This window comes from Chiloscyllium plagiosum, unplaced genomic scaffold (assembly GCF_037043375.1).
Source record: "Chiloscyllium plagiosum isolate Xiang-an unplaced genomic scaffold, Cpla_swu_hap1 HiC_scaffold_17, whole genome shotgun sequence".
Lineage (NCBI taxonomy): Eukaryota > Metazoa > Chordata > Chondrichthyes > Orectolobiformes > Hemiscylliidae > Chiloscyllium > Chiloscyllium plagiosum.
Genome location: NW_028270155.1, coordinates 63,332,081 through 63,351,802, shown reverse-complemented (window position 1 = coordinate 63,351,802; position 19,722 = coordinate 63,332,081). Strand labels below are relative to the sequence as shown.

The 19,722-nt window shown below is 43.7% G+C and overlaps 1 protein-coding gene across 1 annotated transcript in view; it reads left to right on the top strand.

Moving 5' to 3' along the window:
- The first annotated feature begins 18,117 nt into the window (after positions 1–18,117).
- Positions 18,118–19,722, top strand: part of LOC148147383 (uncharacterized) — a 99,586-nt gene continuing 97,981 nt past the window's right edge. The window contains exon 1 of the mRNA XM_087995605.1: positions 18,118–18,202. Coding sequence (XP_087851731.1) covers positions 18,118–18,202 — 85 coding nt within the window. The remainder of the gene's footprint in view (positions 18,203–19,722) is intronic.

Sequence of the window (19,722 nt, the reverse complement as noted above, 5' to 3'; positions counted from 1 at the left end):
CTTCCACTGGGTTCCTCCTCTGGAAAATCAACATTGTGAATATGAGAGCACAGGGTGAGGTTCACACAAATGATGGTTACATCCAAAACATGCAAAATTACATGGAGTTAAATGATGACCTGTCACTGTCCCAACACACAGTGACACCAATTGACAGGATGTAGCTCCCATTTGAAATCACCGTGATCGGTGAATTTTGGGGGAAATTATTGAGATTTTATAGAACATAGAACATAGAACAATAAAGCACAGAACAGGCCCTTCGGCCCACGATGTTGTGCCGAACATTTGTCCTAGCTTAAGCACCCATCCATGCACCTATCCAATTGCCACTTAAAGGTCGCCAATGATTCTGACTCTGCCACTCCCACAGGCAGTGCATTCCATGCCCTCACCGCTCTCTGGGTAAAGAACCTACCCCTGATATCCCCCCTATACCTTCCACCCTTCACCTTAAATTTATGTCCCCTTGTAACACTCTGTTGTACCCGGGGAAAAAGTCTCTGACTGTCTACTCTAGCTATTCCGCTGATCATCTTATAAACCTCTATCAAGTCACCCCTCATCCTTCGCCGTTCCAATGAGAAAAGGCCTAGCACTCTCAACCCATCCTCGTACGACCTATTCTCCATGCCAGGCAACATCCTGGTAAATCTTCTCTGCACCCTCTCCAAAGCTTCCACATCTTTCCTAAAGTGAGGCGACCAGAACTGCGCACAGTACTCCAAATGTGGCCTAACCAAGGTCCTGTACAGCTGCAATATCACTTCACGACTCTTGAATTCAATCCCTCTGCTAATGAACGCTAATACACCATAGGCCTTCTTATAAGCTCTATCCACCTGAGTGGCAACTTTCAAAGATCTATGAACATAGACCCCAAGATCCCTCTGCTCCTCCACCTTACTAAGAACCCTACTGTTAACCCTGTATTCCGCATTCTTATTTGTCCTTCCAAAGTGGACAACCTCACGCTTGACAGAGTTGAACTCCATCTGCCACTCCTCAGCCCAGCTCTGCATCATATCTAAGCCTCTTTGCAGCCGACAACAGCCCTCCTCACTATCCACAACTCCACCAATCTTTCGTATCATCTGCAAATTTACTGACCCACCCTTCGACTCCCTCTTCCAAGTCATTAATAAAAATTACAAGCAGCAGAGGACCCAGAACTGATCCCTGCAGAACTCCACTTGTAACTGGGCTCCAGGCTGAATATTTACCATCTACCACCACTCTCTGACTTCGACCGGTTAGCCAGTTTTCTATCCAACTGGCCAAATTTCCCTCTATCCCATGCCTCCTGACTTTCCGCATAAGCCTACCCGGGGAAAAAGTCTCTGACTGTCTACTCTAGCTATTCCGCTGATCATCTTATAAACCTCTATCAAGTCACCCCTCATCCTTCGCCGTTCCATTGAGAAAAGGCCTAGCATCAAATGCCTTACTAAAGTCCACGTACACTACATCCACTGCTCTACCCTCATCCACATGCTTGGTCACCTCCTCAAAGAATTCAATCAGACTTGTAAGTCAAGACCTACCCTTCACAAATCCGTGCTGGCTGTCCCTAATCAAGCAGTGGCTTTCCAGATACTCATAAATCCTATCCCTCAGTACCCTTTCCATTACTTTGCCTACTTTGCTAACTTTGCCAGTAAGATTAACTGGCCTGTAATTCCCGGGATTATCCCTATTCCCTTTATTGAACAGGGGCAGAACATTCGCCACTCTCCAGTCCCCTAGTACCACCCCCGTTGACAGTGAAGACGAAAAGATCATTGCCAATGGCTCTGCAATTTCCTCTCTTGCTTCCCACATAATTCCAGGATATATCCCGTCAGGCCCGGGGGACTTGTCTATCCTGATTTTGATGGAGAGAAAACCTCAGATGGAGTTGTCAGGCTACTGGGACTCAGCTGTGAGTGACCAAGTAAAACAGGGACTGATAGAGGCTGAGGGCAGCTCATCTGTCCTTGTTAGTTCATGGTCTGAGGAGACCAGAGACCCCAATCTTCATTCTCCTCATGTTTTTAATCATTCAGGACCATACATTATGAAAAAGAGTGAATCAAATTACACCACTGCAGAATATTTAGGGCAGGAATCAGACCAGCCGCAATTACTGGGCAAATAGATGAGTAGCGCTGAAAATGTGTTGCTGGAAAAGCCCAGCAGGTCAGGCAGCATCCAAGGAACAGGAGAATCGATGTTTTGGGCATGAGCCCTTCTTCAGGAAAGGCTCCTGAAGAAGGGCTCATGCCTGAAACTTTGATTCTCCTGTTCCTTGGATGCTGCCTGACCTGCTGTGCTTTTCCAGCAACACATTTTCAGCTCTGATCTCCAGCATCTGCAGTCCACACTTTCTCCTCCAAATAGATGAATAATCAATTGAAAACACACATGATTATTCAGACCATAACCGATAGACCTGCTACTGGCAACTTATGGTTTATAGATTTGGGGGAAGATTTGAAGTGGTTCAAGTGATAAATTGGGGATAGGGTCAGAGGTTATTTGTTCAGATTAGGTGTTCAAGTTGGCAATCAGGATGACTGATGTAAATTGGGTTTTGGGCTGGGGTTTGGGGGTGGGGGTTCATGCTGAGGGTTTTTAGTTAAGGAGTGGGGATGGTATATTGGTGAAAGTTTAACCCAGCAAGACCAGCTGCCTCATTGTGACACCAGTTACTGTTAATGCCACTAATGTCAATGCTGTCGACATCACAAGCATTCTGTAAAGGAATGAACAATAGATAAAAAGGTGTGTAATGGAAGAACTGAACTGGGATGGAGCATTTAGTAAGGGGTTTCAGAATGATACTGAACAAACCAATTTCAATGGTATGAACAATATGAAAATAATTACTCAATACAGCACAGAATGGTCAGACATAAGAATGTAACTGTTTAAAAGTTTAAAGTGAGGGTTTTATAATACACTGGTCTCATCTTTCTTGGATTTCTGAGTTTGCATCTTGTCACCAAAAACATATACATTCATTCATTAAACAATATTCAAAAGGAGTATATTAATAATATGAAGACTGATCCCTGTTTCAAACATGGTAAGGCTAGAGAAACCCAAACTGCTCAATCGGAAATGGTATTTCCAGGGAGATATTGTTAATGTCCCTCAGGTACGAATCTGTCAGGATGAACACAGAGTACGGCTTCAACTTAATAACTGACTGTGGATGAAAACTTCCAGTGAGGAAACTTCCATTTTAGAAAACAGGAATTACAATTTATGATGAGTCTACATTTGTTCTCATTGAGACAGGCAGCATGCAAACTACACACTGTCTCCTCACTTCAATAATGTCAGTGTGCAGCCCAGCACTGAATCAGACTGCACAATCAACAGGGGACCGGTAAAGTGTTTGGATCACCCATCGCTCAGCGAGACCTTCACATTTAAAGGTTACTACAGGGCATCCACAAACTTTGCAACAACAAAACTCAGTCAAAGCACCTGAGTGCTGAGTGGCCATTGGATGGCTGTCTGTTTAAATGACCTTGTTGGGTGTTGGCTCATTGTCCACCAGCTCGGAGTGATTAGGAGAGGGCATTGACTGGACCCATGGTCTCCACGTTGGCAGGATATGCACCAAATCAGCCAAAGAGGCTGTTTTCACGTCAGAATCTGCTGTATATTTCCAGCTCACCCATAACATGTCCACACATCTGCCCTGACAGGAATGGGCTGGAGTGGAATTCTACAGCCCCTGTCTCGACCACACCTCAATTAAAATACTCATCAAATAGGCTAAGATAGGTCATGGAAATAACTTGTTGATTCAACAAATGATAAACATCAGGAATAATCTGCATAAGCAGCAAAATGAAAACAAAATCTACAGCCGCTGCCAGCCAGGAGCTAATTGTCCAAAATGGAGGGTGGGCTTTACACACACATTCAATGTTAAAATTGCACTGACCACCTCACAGATGACACCAGAATTACTGACATGTTCCCCTTACACCAATATCTTCTTGGGGATACTGGGGTTAAAGTACAGTGTGTAAAACCAGCAGCTCCATGAGCAGCACTGCATGGTCAAGAGAAAAATGGCCTGACTGATGTTTGTCTGAATTTGGGCAGTGGGCCAGATAGATCCCTCTGACAACATAGTATTCAATGGAGAGGTCAAAATGTAATGGTGAATCCATGTGAGACCTCAGCAACACGGACAGTTAGACTGCATTCACTTCATGTTCACACCACAGCCTCTAGATCTGTGGAAGAAGCATCCACTGCCCTCTGCCCTAAATCACTCACATTGGGGTGTACTCAGGACCCTCATCATTGTGAGACACAAATATCAGTCTAGTCAGCCGTCCACTGAACAAAACTGTGACCCTGCAATTCTAATTCCAATGATACTGCTTTCTCACTGTCTTGGAAAGTTCACACAGTGACTCAGAACTTATGATGGACAGGGGATAGGAATTTCTGTTCTTCAGAACGTCATCCTGATCTGGAACCAAGACCCAGCCTTTGTGCAGACTGGATGACTGTGTGAGTGAGTCATATCGACATCCACAGAGAGTAGAAGGAGTATTACTGTGTTCATACAGTCCTCATTCCAAATCTTACACAGGGCAGTGTAGGAGCTTCTGAAAACACAGGGACGGCAGGTTCCAGAGTTACACCCAAAGTTGTGCACCAATCCCACCCTCACCAATGTGATACCCTCCTGTAGGTCCCACTAACCCTGGCAGGGTCGGTATTGGAAGGAACCGTGAGGGACAGTAACAGACCAGGAAATTCAGGAACAGTTTGTGCAACTATCCATGAAACAGTGCACAGACAGAGGGTCACAAAATACTTCACACAGAATGTTCTCCGCCTTCCATTATAAAACCTCGATTGTATCAATACATTTATGTTCAGAAATTTGCAAAAAACAGAAAAATTTACAATTGCCCTGAGCATTCCTCACACAACATGGATTATCATTCAGGAAGACTCGGGTAATGACAATATATTAAAACAAGCAGGTTTACATTTCACATTCGACTTTGTCAACCTGGACTTAAATAGTAAACATATTCCGATTAAAAGCATAAATAAAGTAATACCAGCTCCTTACCTGTGGCCTGCGGGTCCTGGACATTGAGAAACTGACACACAATGTGGGAATTCTATATGTGCTAGAAATTTGCCTGTGCAGGTACTTTTGCATTGATAACCAGCGTTATTGATTTCCTGGAACAATCGGAGCTGAGCTCTGTGTGCACCAGTCTCGTAAACTTGGAAATATGGATAAATGTGGCATTAACGTACATAGAATCCCTTCTGTGTGGAAACAGGCCCTTCAGCCCAACAGGTCCATACTGGCCTCCAAACAGTATCCCACTCAAATCCATTCCCCTACATTTACCCCAAACTAACACATCCCTGAACGCTATGGGGAATTTAGCATGGCCAACTCACCTAACCTGAACTCCTTTGGATTGTATGAGGAAACCCACACAGGTACGGGGAGAATGGGCAAATACCACACCGAGAGGCACCTGAGGCTGGAATCAAACCTGGGTCCCTGGTGGTATGAGGGAGCAGTGCTAACCACTGAGCCACTGTGCCATCCCTAACATTGAGCTGGACACAGGCCTGCAGGAAATGTTATCCATTGATGGTTCAATAAAAAATAAGGGAATGTTGAGCCAAGTAAGAGGTGAATCCAAATATGTCAAAGGCAGCAGCATCTTCTGATGTTATCGATCACTGAGGGAACTCATGCAGTCAGTTACACTTGGGCCAAGCTTCAATGTTGGGGCAGTCTCAGAGGAGATTCCAGTCAGTGAATGTCCTGTGTGGAGGAGGAGAGCATTGGACACAGAAATAATGAGCAGTTTACCCAAAAACAATGTGGATATAAATCTTCATGAAAAGAATATTTCAACAAACAGCCACCTGATTATCTTTAATTCCCAGGGCACAAAGTATGACTCAGACTGAGAGAGTGGTCACCCTGAGCTACAATCAATGAGACAAGTTTTTTCCATCTGTTTGCTCCATATTGCGAACTGTCCAAGGCAGAGATCGGATGCTTTGCTGCTGCTGACAACAGGAACAGCAACAAGAGAATGTACAACCTGGTACAGTGCATGGGCAACAGCATGGGGAACTGGCAACACTACAACAACAACATGTATTTAGATAGCACCTTTAGCAATGAAACATCCCAAAGAATACTTTGAGGGAGGAGGGAAGGCAGTAATTTGGAGTGAGTGGAGAAATCGATTGTTGGGGAGAAGAGGACACAGATGAGGAAATACAGCTGTGTAAAGTCACTCCAATTCACTGAGCAGCGTCAGGGATGGACTGGAAATAATCCTGAAGATGAGGAAGGAGGAGGCCAAGGATCGAGGGAAATAATGTAATGACCAACATCCATTACTTACATTGGATGGGGTGAGATACCTGTGCCCATCCTCCACCTCCATCAGAAACACAAAGTCTGACTGTTCTGAGTTGTTTGTGTCCCATCCATGAGAAGATTAAACACTGTGAGGTGGGCAGTGGGAAAGTGACTCAGCTGCTCCTCCCTTGACTGGGACTCAGACTCAAATGTGTCAGATTCAGATTGCAACCTGCCCTTGTGTTGGACTAATGGATCCAAAGTCAATAATGGAGAAGGAGCTGGAAATTAACACTGAGCTCGAACATTTCAAAGGCAGGGAGCCCTGTGGATGTTTGTACCTATTAGAAACTAGGGAGGTATTTGTCATGGTTCTCCTCCAACTAAAATTAGCAAGGAGATTGGGAGAGGATGTGAATATTCAATGAGTTCAAGGTAATGTCACCACAGGCTGAGTGGTCCGTTGGAGAGAGTGAGTCAACTGGTCCTAGTTTAACCTGAGGGTCACCCTGCACAGGAGAAGGGAGAGGTTGAGAAGAAGAGCCCTTTATGGGAACCTCAATTCATGCAGGAATTGAACCCACACTGTTGGCATCACTCTGCACTGTAAACCAGCTCTCCAGCCAACTGAACCCCACTGTCAACGTTCAAGGATGTTTCTGGGAACTTTGAAGAGCACAGGTTCAGGTTCGGCGTTCAGTGGAAAGTCTCAGCTGTGTCCTTTCCCCATTTCTCTTCCACTGCTGCCCTCGGGACCAGAGAGTGATACTCCAGTCCAGGGAATACCTGCTGGAAATCTGGCTTCTGGATAAATGTTAGATCCTTCTGGTACACTCTTATTGAATCTCAAGTAGGATAAGCCTGTCATACTACAACAGAAACCATCTGTCACTCTATAAGGAGCTGTTTCTCCAAAGGGTGCTGGATCAGCCCTGAAACAAGAAGGAAAGCCAATAACATTTGAATCCCGGGCTCTACCCTCAGCTGAAACCCGATATACCACATAGAAAAAGCACTTTTGCCAGTCGTGTATGGATATGAGAAGTTCATACATATTTCTCTGGGAGAAAGTTCATCCTGGACATTGATCACCATCCACAGGAGCAGACCGACAAGAATCATCTTCGTAAAATGTCAACAAGACAGAGGTTATTCTTGAGGTTTCAGAGTTATGACTTCACTCAGAAATACAAGCCAGCAAGAGAAATGGTGCTGACAGACTTCCCATCTTGATTGCTGTCACAGGAGAAAGATGAGATACAAGTTCTGGCTGTAAGGATCCATCACCTCCTGAATAGAACACCCTCACAACTGAGTCAGATGAGAGATTTGACAGCAAGGACAAGGAGCTACTGTTGCTGTGTCAGTGACGGCCTGATGGGATACAGTGAACACAGCCAGTAAAACGGCAGGACCCGTCTATCAGACATGATAACGTTCTGGAAGCTGGTCTTACTAGTCAGACCCAGAATCAACATCCCCAACCCAAAGCAGGCAGAGCATCTGCAGAAGGTACGGGAAGGTCACACGAGAATGGAAAGCCATAACCTGAGAACCACCTCAGCTGTCTATTAGAAAGATGTACACAGGCATTATAAATATAGTGTTCAAATCCAGACAGCCAGCCTATGAGAATGAATAGCAGCCAATGGGGACAATTCATGGCTAACAATTGGCTGTGTGTAATAGCAGACCATGTAATAACAAGGCCTAGTGTGTGGGTGTTGGGTTGGGGTTGGGTTTCCTAAGCTGACCATTAATTCACCTTTGTCTGTCTGACTGTCCATCTCTCACTTTAAGCTGTTTCTTCACCTGTCACTTACTCCTCAACCCATCCCCAACCCCATCTCCTCTATAAAAGCCAACTTTCTCCCAGCTACCATCAGTTCTGAAGAACGGCCACTGGACCCGAAACATCAATTCTGATTTCTCTCCACAGATGCTCCCAGACCTGTTGATGTTTTCCAGCATTTTCTGTTTTTGTTTCTGATTTCCAGCATCAGGATTTCTTTTGTTTTTCTTATTGGATCATAATTTTATTTGTTTTAAAATAGTTTAGAAAAGGACAGACCTGATCCAAAAATTAAAGTTCAATATTGGAGTGAGGCCAATTTTGATGGTGTGAGGGAGGAACTTTCAAAGGTTGATTGGGCAAAGGTTCTTCACAGGGAAAGGGATGGTTGGAGATGGGGAGGCCTTCAAACATGAGGGAACAGATGTTCAGAGACAGGATGTTCCTGTTAGTGCATTGTGTAAGGCTGGTGGGTACAGGAAGTACTGGATGAATATAAAAATTGAGGCACTGCTCAGGAAAAAGGAGGAATAAGTCAGGTCTAGACCGGGGGATTTCGTGAATCCCTCGGGAAGCCATAAGGGCAGTGGGAGGATACTTAGAGTGAAATCAGGAAGGGAATGCAGAGAAATTCTACAAATTTATATCCCCAAGTTCCCAAGCTTCCATGTCCTTCTCCGTCGTGTCTGCAAGGCCAAAGAAACAAGCCACCCATCGTAATCCCACTTTACAGCATTTGGTCCATTGCCCTGCAGGTTAAGGATGAGATGCATATCGAAATGGATTAGAAATTAGTTAGGGATCATTGCTTCTGCTCTCCTTTCAGACAATGACTTCCAGACTCCTACCCACTGGATTAAAACACTTTTCCTCATCTCCCCACAGATCATTGTCCCAATCATTTTCAGTCTCTGCCCTCTTGTCACTGATTTCTGCTAAATAGGCCCTTTCTATCAACTGTACCCAAGCTCCTCCATTTTGAACATCTTCGTTGAGACAATATTCCTGAAGAACTTTGCCAATATCTTTCACCCTTATGTCTGGGTTTCTTTTATGGGTCATCCTCTTTCTTCCATTATCCTTTTAATGTATTGATAACCCATCTCCCCATTCACCTTGATTGTGCTTGCCAAGGTCCTTTCTTGCCCTCAGTTTGCTTTCCCTTGTATTCTCTTTGATTTCTCTTTTCACTCTCCTACCCCTCTTAAATTTCTCCAGTGTGAGTTCTCAGCATCAGACATAATTATTTACTTCAGTCAGACACTGGTTAGACGTGATGTGACACACCTTTGGGGAAGGTGGGATTTGCACCCAGATCATTCTGGCCCTGAGGAAGGATACTGCAGCTCTCCCACAACACCCCTCGGTATTGGATAGAAGCTTTCCTTTCTGCCTTATGTTATCCCCATAAGCTCCTTGATATCTTGGGGAGAGTGGGTCTCAAGATTTGGCCATTGCCCCCTGTTTTCTTTATGGGAACATATTTACTCTGAAACCCTCAAATCTCCCACTTGAGTATCTTGCAGCGCACTGACACTGATTTACCTTCGAGAACCTGTTTCCATCACACTTTCGCAAAATCATTGCACAGCTGACCTTCCACCTCCAATTGAGAATTCTTCTAACTCCTGTTCTATCGCTGTCCTTTTCAGTAATTATGTAGTTACTACTCACTGGTGACCCTGCATCACTGCTATTGGCACTTCCATCTCCTGCACATGCTCTGTTCCTCTTTTTGTCTCATTGCAGGACAAATTGGCCAATAACCTGATTGAGAGGCCTGAGCCAGGAAGGGAATGATGGATATCAGGCTCCTCACTCCCTCCAGGGAAAAAATTCTGGAATTATCTGGAGAAGAATTTAATTGCTCATGTGGGAAAAGGGAAGCCTGTATGTCTCACACACTGACCCAGCTTCATTGGGCTGTGCTTCCCTCACATTAACACCAGGGCTAATTGATTCTGAACCACTCCACCCACCCCAGAAGAGGAATATCTGCTCCACCCACTTTTCATCTGGTCTCAGCCATTTTTGCTGCTGTTGTGTAATTGATATTTGAGCTTTTGTGATAAAGTTCCAATTAGATTCCGTTCGGCCTAACCAGTCCACACCAACCCACCGAAAAGTAACCCACCCAGACCCATTTCCCTCTGACTAATGTACCTAACACTATGGGCAATTTAGCATCTTTGACTGTGGGAGGAAATGAGAGCAAACCCACGCAGACACAGGGAGAATGTGCCAACTCCACACAGACCGTCACCCGAGGCTGGAATCGAACCTGGGACCCTGGTGCTTTGAGGCAGCAGTGCTAACCACTGAACCACTGTGTTGCCCCTGTGTTGCTGTCCCTGTGTCCCCTATTACCTTACAGTGTCCCCCTGATTTCTTTGAGCACCTTCAGGTTCCAATTAATGTGCTCAGTTTAGTCCCATGGGCAATGAGTTTTTAAATTCCAATGTCCTTGATGGCTTTGTATGATCATTGCCTGAGAGAGCCAGCCCCCCTCTGATTTCATCCTTCTTCTCTAGAACGTCCCCCTGTCCCATCAGCATTCCCCTAGTGACTCTATGCAATGAAATCCACCCCTAGGCATGAGTAGCTTGCTTTCCCCACGTTACCATGAGCTGTCCCCATATACCCCTGACTGACATTAAGCAAAACACAGGAAGTCATTCAAACCATCCAGATGGTGTGCTGAATGTTGCAAAAATAAAGATTCTACATCTAGGTACACATTCTAGTCACAATTTCTAGCAACGACCTTGCTCATTTTTTGAAAAGAAACATCTGCTCCAGCCACAGCTGGTGTGATCTCTTCTTGTGTTGGAATGGGGGAGTGATCCCTCTTTATGGATCGATTAGATCTTTGGATCCAGGCAAATTCTCTGCCATCATTGGTCTTCTCCCTGCCCACAATGGAGTGAACCCAGTCTGTGTGGTCTGATACTCTGGCAATCATTTTCCTTTCATCCAACCCTTCACCAAGCTCTCCTTTAAATTCTCCTGGTGCTTTTTGTGGGGAATGAATCATTGATTTCATCAGTGGATAAATGTTGATATGATATTCATGTCGAAACAGAATTTAATTAGCAGGTATTTGTGAGGCCAAAAGAAATCAACAATACTCAAAAAATCACTTGAGCTGACAATAATCAGCCTTTATGAGAAATACTGCCACAGATTGGCTGAGACTTGGCAAGAGGAGGGATCTAGATTGTTTCCTGATTCCCTTACAAATTAGTCCAAAAACACATTCATCATTTGCGTCATTCCATAACTGTGTTTCTGTTATACAGAGCTTTTGTTTGGGCTACAATCTGCAGCTCGATACAAGGTGAAGAATGCAGCTTGTGTCGTGTTCACTGTTTCCGATCTGTTCTCACGGTCCTTTGAAATTACTGAATTATAACTTAAGAATTGACTAATCTTTTCCCAGCATGCAATGTTAAATGTTCCCCACAATACCACACTCAAACCCTTCAAAGTATCTAACAGACTCGTTCAAACACTCTGGGTACATTTGCACCAGGTACTGGGTACTTGATGGCTCAGTGGTTAGCACTACAGCCTAACAATGCCAGGGATTCGGGTTTGATTCCACCCTCCGCCAACTGGAGACAGAGGGAGAATGTTTCTCCCTCTGGCTCCATGGGTTTCCTCTCACAGACCAAAGATGTGCAGCTGAGGTGGACTGGCCATGTTAAATTGGCTCAAGGTTGCAGGGATGTGCAGGCTAATTGGAGTAACCATGGGAAATGCAGAGTTGCAGGATTGGATTGTGGGTTTGGGTCTGGGTGGGATGCTCGTCAGCGGGTCAGTGCAGAGCCGATAGGCCAAATGGCCAGATTCCACACTGCAGAGATCCTGTGAGATCTCCTTTGAATTAAATTGGATGGTGCTTTTGTTCAAACTCTGTACTGGTCCTTCATCTCATGGTCCTCAGAGATATTCTGCATCTCTTCAAAGCTGTTCAGCAGCAAGATAGCAAGAGCATCTGTTTAAGTCATGTACACCGTCCAGTTAACATCTGTTCCTTTTAGTGCCACTCTGACTTGGTTTGTTCTCAGCTGTTTAATCTCAGTCCTCTCCGTGTGCTGTTAACATGGTATCTCCATGGTATCAGGACCCTCCACATACACTGTCGCGTACTGCACTCCACTACATATACTCAGTTTGAAAAATTAAATGCCATTTGTGGGTTGATTGCAAACACCACTGAGATCCTTCTAGAAACTTCACTGAGGGCCGGGCCTGGCAGGTGGCATCATCTTTTACTTTGGTTACCAAGAAAACTTCACATTCCAAGACCCTGAAATCATAGAGAAAACCTACATTTCAAAAACCAGCCAAGTATCTGGCAGCCATTTTAATGCACAAATGTTTCTTGTTCAGTAATACTGATAAGTTCCAATTTGATTGATATTGCACTGTATTCCTTTCAAGATACAAAAATGTGAATTGTTCTCAAATGATGGATCTTGTAAAACCAATGAGGACATTGGTGAATTATTCACAAACCCCATCATTCAGGATCTAGCAAAACACTCCGTGGGCCTCCCAAAATTGTTCTACTTGAGATTCAATAATGGTGTCCAAAGAAGGATCTAACATTTTTCCGGAAGCCAGATTTCCAGCGGGTATTCCCTGGACTGGGGAATCACTCTCTGGTCCCGAGGACAGCAGTGGAAGAGAAATGGGGAAAGGACACAGCTGAGACTTTCCACTGAACACCGAACCTGAACCTGTGCTCTTCAAAGTTCCCAGAAACATCCTTGAACGTTGACAGTGGGGCTCAGTTGGCTGGAGAGCTGGTTTACAGTGCAGAGTGATGCCAACAGTGTGGGTTCAATTCCTGCATGAATTGAGGTTCCCATAAAGGGCTCTTCTTCTCAACCTCTCCCTTCCCCTGTGCAGGGTGACCCTCAGGTTAAACCAGGACCAGTTGACTCTCTCCACCAATGGAGAGAGCCTGTGGTGACTTTACATTGAACTCATTGAATATTCTCGTCCTCTCTCACTTTCTCCAAATCCTTGCTAATTTTAGTTGGAGGAGAACCATGACAAATACCTCCCTAGTTTCTAATAGGTACAAACATCCACAGGGCTCCCTGCCTTTGAAATGTTCGAGCTCAGTGTTAATTTCCAGCTCCTTCTCCATTATTTACTTTGGATCCATTAGTCCAACACAAGGGCAGGTTGCAATCTGAATCTGACACATTCGAGTCTGAGTCCCAGTCAAGGGAGGAGCAGCTGAGTCACTTTCCCACTGCCCACTTCACAGTGTTTAATCTTCTCATGGATGGGACACAAACAACTCAGAACAGTCAGACTTTGTGTTTCTGATGGAGGTGGAGGATGGGCACAGGTATCTCACCCCATCCAATGTAAGTAATGGATGTTGGTCATTACATTATTTCCCTCGATCCTTGGCCTCCTCCTTCCTCATCTTCAGGATTATTTCCAGTCCATCCCTCACCCTGCTCAGTGAATTGGAGTGACTTCACACAGCTGTATTTCCTCATCTGTGTCCTCTTCTCCCCAACAATCGATTTCTCCACTCACTCCAAATTACTGCCTTCCCTCCTCCCTCAAAATATCCTGTGATACACTTTGGGATGTTTCATTAGTAAAGGTGCTATCTAAATACATGTTGTTGTTGTAGTGTTGCCAGCTCCCCATGCTGTTGCCCATGCACTGTACCAGGTTGTACATTCTCTTGTTGCTGTTCCTGTTGTCAGCAGCAGCAAAGCATCCGATCTCTGCCTTGGACAGACCAAACAGATGGGAAAAATATTGTCTCATTGATTGTAGCTCAGGGTGACCACTCTCTCAGTCAGAGTCATACTTTGTACCCTCGGAATTAAAGATAATCAGGTGGCTGTTTGTTGAAATATTCTTTTCATGAAGATTTATATCCACATTGTATTTGGGTAAACTGCTCATTATTTCTGTGTCCAATGCTTTCCTCCTCCACACAGGACATTCACTGACTGGAATCTCCTCTGAGACTGCCCCAACATTGAAGCTTGGCCCAAGTGTAACTGACTGCATGAGTTCCCTCAGTGATCGATAACATCAGAAGATGGTGCTGCCTTTGACATATTTGGATTCACCTCTTACTTGGCTCAACATTTCCTCCTTCTTGTTTTGAACCATCAAAGGGTAACATTTCCTAAAGGTCTATCTCCAGACCAATATTTGAATATTAATGCCACATTTTTCCATATTTCCAAGTTTACGAGACGGTGCACACAGAGCTCAGCTCCGATTGTTCCAGGAAATCAATAACGCTGGTTATCAATGCAAAAGTACCTGCACAGGCAAATTTCTAGCACATATAGAATTCCCACATTGTGTGTCAGTTTCTCAATGTCCAGGACCCGCAGGCCACAGGTAAGGAGCTGGTATTACTTTATTTATGCTTTTAATCGGAATATGTTTACTATTTAAGTCCAGGTTCACAAAGTCGAATGTGAAATGTAAACCTGCTTGTTTTAATATATTGTCATTACCCAAGTCTTCCTGAATGATAATACATGTTGTGTTAGGAATGCTCAGGGTAATTGTATATTTTTCTGTTTTTGATAAATTTCTGAACATAAATGTATTGATACAATCGAGGTTTTATAATGGAAGGCGGAGAACATTCTGTGTGAAGTATTTTGTGACCCTCTGTCTGTGCACTGTTTCATGGATAGTTGCACAAACTGTTCCTGAATTTCCTGGTCTGTTACTGTCCCTCACGGTTCCTTCCAATACCGACCCTGCCAGGGTTAGTGGGACCTATAGGAGGGTATCACATTGGTGAGGGTGGGATTGGTGCACAACTTTGGGTGTAACTCTGGAACCTGCCGTCCCTGTGTTTTCAGAAGCTCCTACACTGCCCTGTGTAAGATTTGGAATGAGGACTGTATGAACACAGTAATACTCCTTCTACTCTCTGTGGATGTCGGTATGACTCACTCACACAGTCATCCAGTCTGTACAAAGGCTGGGTCTTGGTTCCAGATCAGGATGACTTTCTGAAGAACAGAAATTTCTATCCCCTGTCCATCAAAAGTTCTGAGTCACTGTGTGAACTTTCCAAGACAGTGAGAAAGCAGTATCATTGGAATTAGAATTGCAGGGTCACAGTTTTGTTCAGTGGACGGCTGACTAGACTGATATTTGTGTCTCACAATGATGAGGGTCCTGAGTACACCCCAATGTGAGTGATTTAGGGCAGAGGGCAGTGGATGCTTCTTCCACAGATCTAGAGGCTGTGGTGTGAACATGAAGTGAATGCAGTCTAACTGTCCGTGTTGCTGAGGTCTCACATGGATTCACCATTACATTTTGACCTCTCCATTGAATACTATGTTGTCAGGGGGATCTATCTGGCCCACTGCCCAAATTCAGACAAACATCAGTCAGGCCATTTTTCTCTTGACCATGCAGTGCTGCTCATGGAGCTGCTGGTTTTACACACTGTACTTTAACCCCAGTATCCCCAAGAAGATGTTGGTGTAAGGGGAACATGTCGATAATTCTGGTGTCATCTGTGAGGTGGTCAGTGCAATTTTAACATTGAATGTGTGTGTAAAGCCCACCCTCCATATTGGACAATTAGCTCCTGGCTGGCAACGGCTGTAGATTTTGTTTTCATTTTGCTGCTTATGCAGGTTATTCCTGATGTTTATCATTTGATGAATCAACAAGTTATTTCCATGACCAATCTTAGCCTATTTGATGAGTATTTTAATTGAGGTGTGGTAGAGACAGGGGCTGTAGAATTCCACTCCAGCCCATTCCTATCAGGGCAGATGTGTGGACATGTTATGGGTGAGCTGGAAATATACAGCAGATTCTGACATGAAAACAGCCTCATTGGCTGATTTGATGCATGTCCTACCAACGTGGAGACCAGTCAATGCCCTCCCCTAATCACTCCGAGCTGGTGGACAATGAGCCAACACCCAACAAGGTCATTTAAACAGACAGCCATCCAATGGCCACTCAGCACTCAGGTGCTTTGACTGAGTTTTGTTGTTGCAAAGTTTGTGGATGCCCTGTAGTAACCTTTAAATGTGAAGGTCTAGCTGAGCGATGGGTGATCCAAACACTTTACGGCCTCCTGTTGATTGTGCAGTCTGATTCAGTGCTGGGCTGCACACTGACATTAGTGAAGTGAGGAGACAGTCTGTAGTTTGCATGCTGCCTGTCTCAATGAGAACAAATGTAGACTCATCATAAATTGTAATTCCTGTTTTCTACAATGGAAGTTTCCTCACTGGAAGTTTTCATCCACAGTCAGTTATTTAGTTGAAGCCGTACTCTGTGTTCTTTCTGACAGATTCGTACCTGAGGGACATTAACAATATCTCCCTGGAAATATCATTTCCAATTGAGCAGTTTGGGTTTCTCTAGCCTTACCATGTTTCAAATATTATTAATATATTCCTTTTGAACATTGTTTAACGAATGAATGTGTTGGCTTTTGGTGACAAGATGCAACTCAGAAATCCAAGGAAGATTTGACTAGTGTAGTATAAAACCCTCGCTTTAAAATTTTAAACAGTTACATTCTTATGTCTGACCATACACCCCTGTGCTGTATTGAGTAGTTATTTTCATATTGTTCAGACCATTGAAATTGGTTTGTTCAGTATCATTCTGAAACCCCTTACTAAATGCTCCATCCCAGTTCAGTTCTTCCATTACACACCTTTTTATCTATTGTTCATTCCTTTACAGAATGCTTGTGATGTCGACAGCATTGACATTAGTGGAATTAACAGTAACTGGTGTCACAATGAGGCAGCTGGTCTTGCTGGGTTAAACTTTCACCAATATACCATCCCCACTCCTTAACTAAAAACCCTCAGCATTAACCCCAACTCCCAAATCCCAGCCCAAAACCCAATTTACATCAGTCATCCTGATTTCCAACCTAAACTCCTAATCTGAACTAATAACCTCTGACCCTATTCCCAATTTCACAATTGACCCACTTACTCCAAATTTTCCCCCAAACCTATATGTTGCCAGTAGCAGGTATGTCGGTCATGGTCTGGATAATCATGTGTGTTTTAAATTGATTATTCATCTATTTGCCCAGTAATTGTGGCTGGTCTGATTCCTGCCCTAAATATTCTGCAGTGGTGTACTTTGATTCTCTCTTTTCCATAACGTTTGGTCCTGAAAGATTAAAAACATGAGGAGAATGAAGATTAGGGTTGTACGATGGCTGCAACATTATTGTGACTCCTTCCCTGCTCATCCAGAACCACCTGGGGAGGGGAAGGAGAGTATTTAAAACAGAGAATGATGGGTGGTATTGGGCAGGGGGATTAGCTTCACATCACCCAAACAAAGAGATGGTGGGCGGAGGGAGAGTGTCATTTGGGTGAATGCTGGATCAAATGTCACATTAACTCCCTGGGTCACAAGCTTTTCCACAGTAATACCCAAGCCAGCTCTGGGATTATGTGAAAACCTGAGGGAATTACAACCCAAATCTATATCTGAAGAATTGATGGAACATGACAATCAATTCAAATTGATTAATTCCAAACATTTCTGTTCACTTTTGAGCTCAAACTACCTGTATTTTTATTTCTGGTCTCTGATCTCCTCAGACCATGAACTAACAAGGACAGATGAGCTGCCCTCAGCCTCTATCAGTCCCTGTTTCACTTGGTCACTCACAGCTGAGTCCCAGCAGCCTGACAACTCCATCTGAGGATTTCTCTCCATCAAAATCTCAATAATTTCCCCCAAAATTCACCGATCACAGTGATTTCAAATGGGAGCTCCATCCTGTCAATTGGTGTCACTGGGTGTTGGGACAATGACAGGTCATCATTTAACTCCATGTAATTTTGCATGTTTTGGATGTAACCATCATTTGTGTGATCCTCACCCTGTGCTCTCATATTCACAATGTTGATTTTCCAGAGGAGGAACCCAGTGGAAGATGCCTCTCAAAACCAGCTCCTTTCACAGACTGATCAACTGTCACTGCCTTCTGTTATGTTTCTTCAGCTTTCACATTGGGAAAGGTAATTCATTTCTCAGCACTTCCTTTGTTTCACTTCTTTTAAATTCCCCAGTTTATTTTCAATGCTGTATGAGGCTGGTGACCCAATGCAATGGATTGTGCATGTACCTCAGTATGAACATTGGTCAGAGCTTTACTGTACAAACACCGTTAATAGAAGGTAAAGTAATAAATTAAGACAATTGCAGTGATAAAGGAATTAGCTGAATGTGGCAGTACGTAATGGTAATGACAAAGATGGGCAATCAACCTTTCACCTCTAACATCAGTTTGTTATACCTGAGACCTTTCAGAGAGTAACACGGTTGACAAAAAGGAAAAACATGAATCTAAAATGGCTGCAGGGGCCACCTGCCCAAAGGTTGGCAAGATTCATGAAACCCATTCGTATGAAACAATCAATCTGTTGTGAAATTACCATTTTATTTGAAGAAATGTAACGAGCAACCATTCAGAGATTTTTACTCCCCATTTAGTACAGTTGTGAGTGTTGCTTTAATATTTTGGGAGATGCAAGAGTTACCAATCAATCAGACTGGTTGAAAAAAACAAAGGATCGTGACTCTAGAATACACACTGAACTGTATTTCAACAGCTGCTTTTCAGCATCAGGACTGAGAGAATGAAAAGTGAATTTGTGTAGCAAGAGCTGGAATTCTCTCTCCCCCTTTCTGTTTCTAACATTATCTCAGAAACAGCACCCAGTGAAAAAGTAAATTCGAGAAACAACTGTTCACCAAGAATTCAAAGATCTACAGACTCTGAATTGTTGAGGATAAAAGTCACTAAACTCTGATTTCAGGTTAAAAGTTAACATCACAAGGAGTCTAAAGGCTCCTTAACTGCATGAACATTATTCCTGTCTATTTTGAACTTTCTACCTCTGTGTATGTGTGTGTTAATTTTAATGATTGGTTCGAGAATTAAGTGAGTCATAAAAGTCCTCTTTTCATTCAAGAAAATTTTGATAATGGACTCCTTCATTTTGTAGTGATTGTTAATTTTGTTTTGATTGAAAGACCATGACTGTTTGCTGAACAAAATAGATAAATGTTTTGGCAGCTGAGTAATAGGAGTGAAAAAACAGGGAGTTGATTCCCTTCACACACCTGGTTATAACAACTTCAAAAGCTGAATAAAAAATTGGAAAAATACATTTATCCTCCTGAATCCTGAAACTTCCTCCAGTCAAAGTCCAATAAGCTCTCCAGCAGCGAAGTCATTCAGTTTGGTGAAAGGCCTCCTCAGTGAGCAGGATGTGACATGAGATTCTGTTCCTGACCTTCTTCCTTGCTGACAGGCTCAGGCTGAGGAAGGGAACAGACACGTCAGGAGGAGGGAATATTGTGAACTCTCTGAACATGCGATCCCCTTTCAGTGCAAAATCTCAGGCAAGCTCATTTCATCAAAGTTACAGATTAAACTCACAGTTTCACTTTGCTGTTCGGTAATATCTATTGCCTTTACATTTCCTGATCCCTTTTCCAAGGTTCTGTTTTGGAAGAGCTATAACTTTCTCCA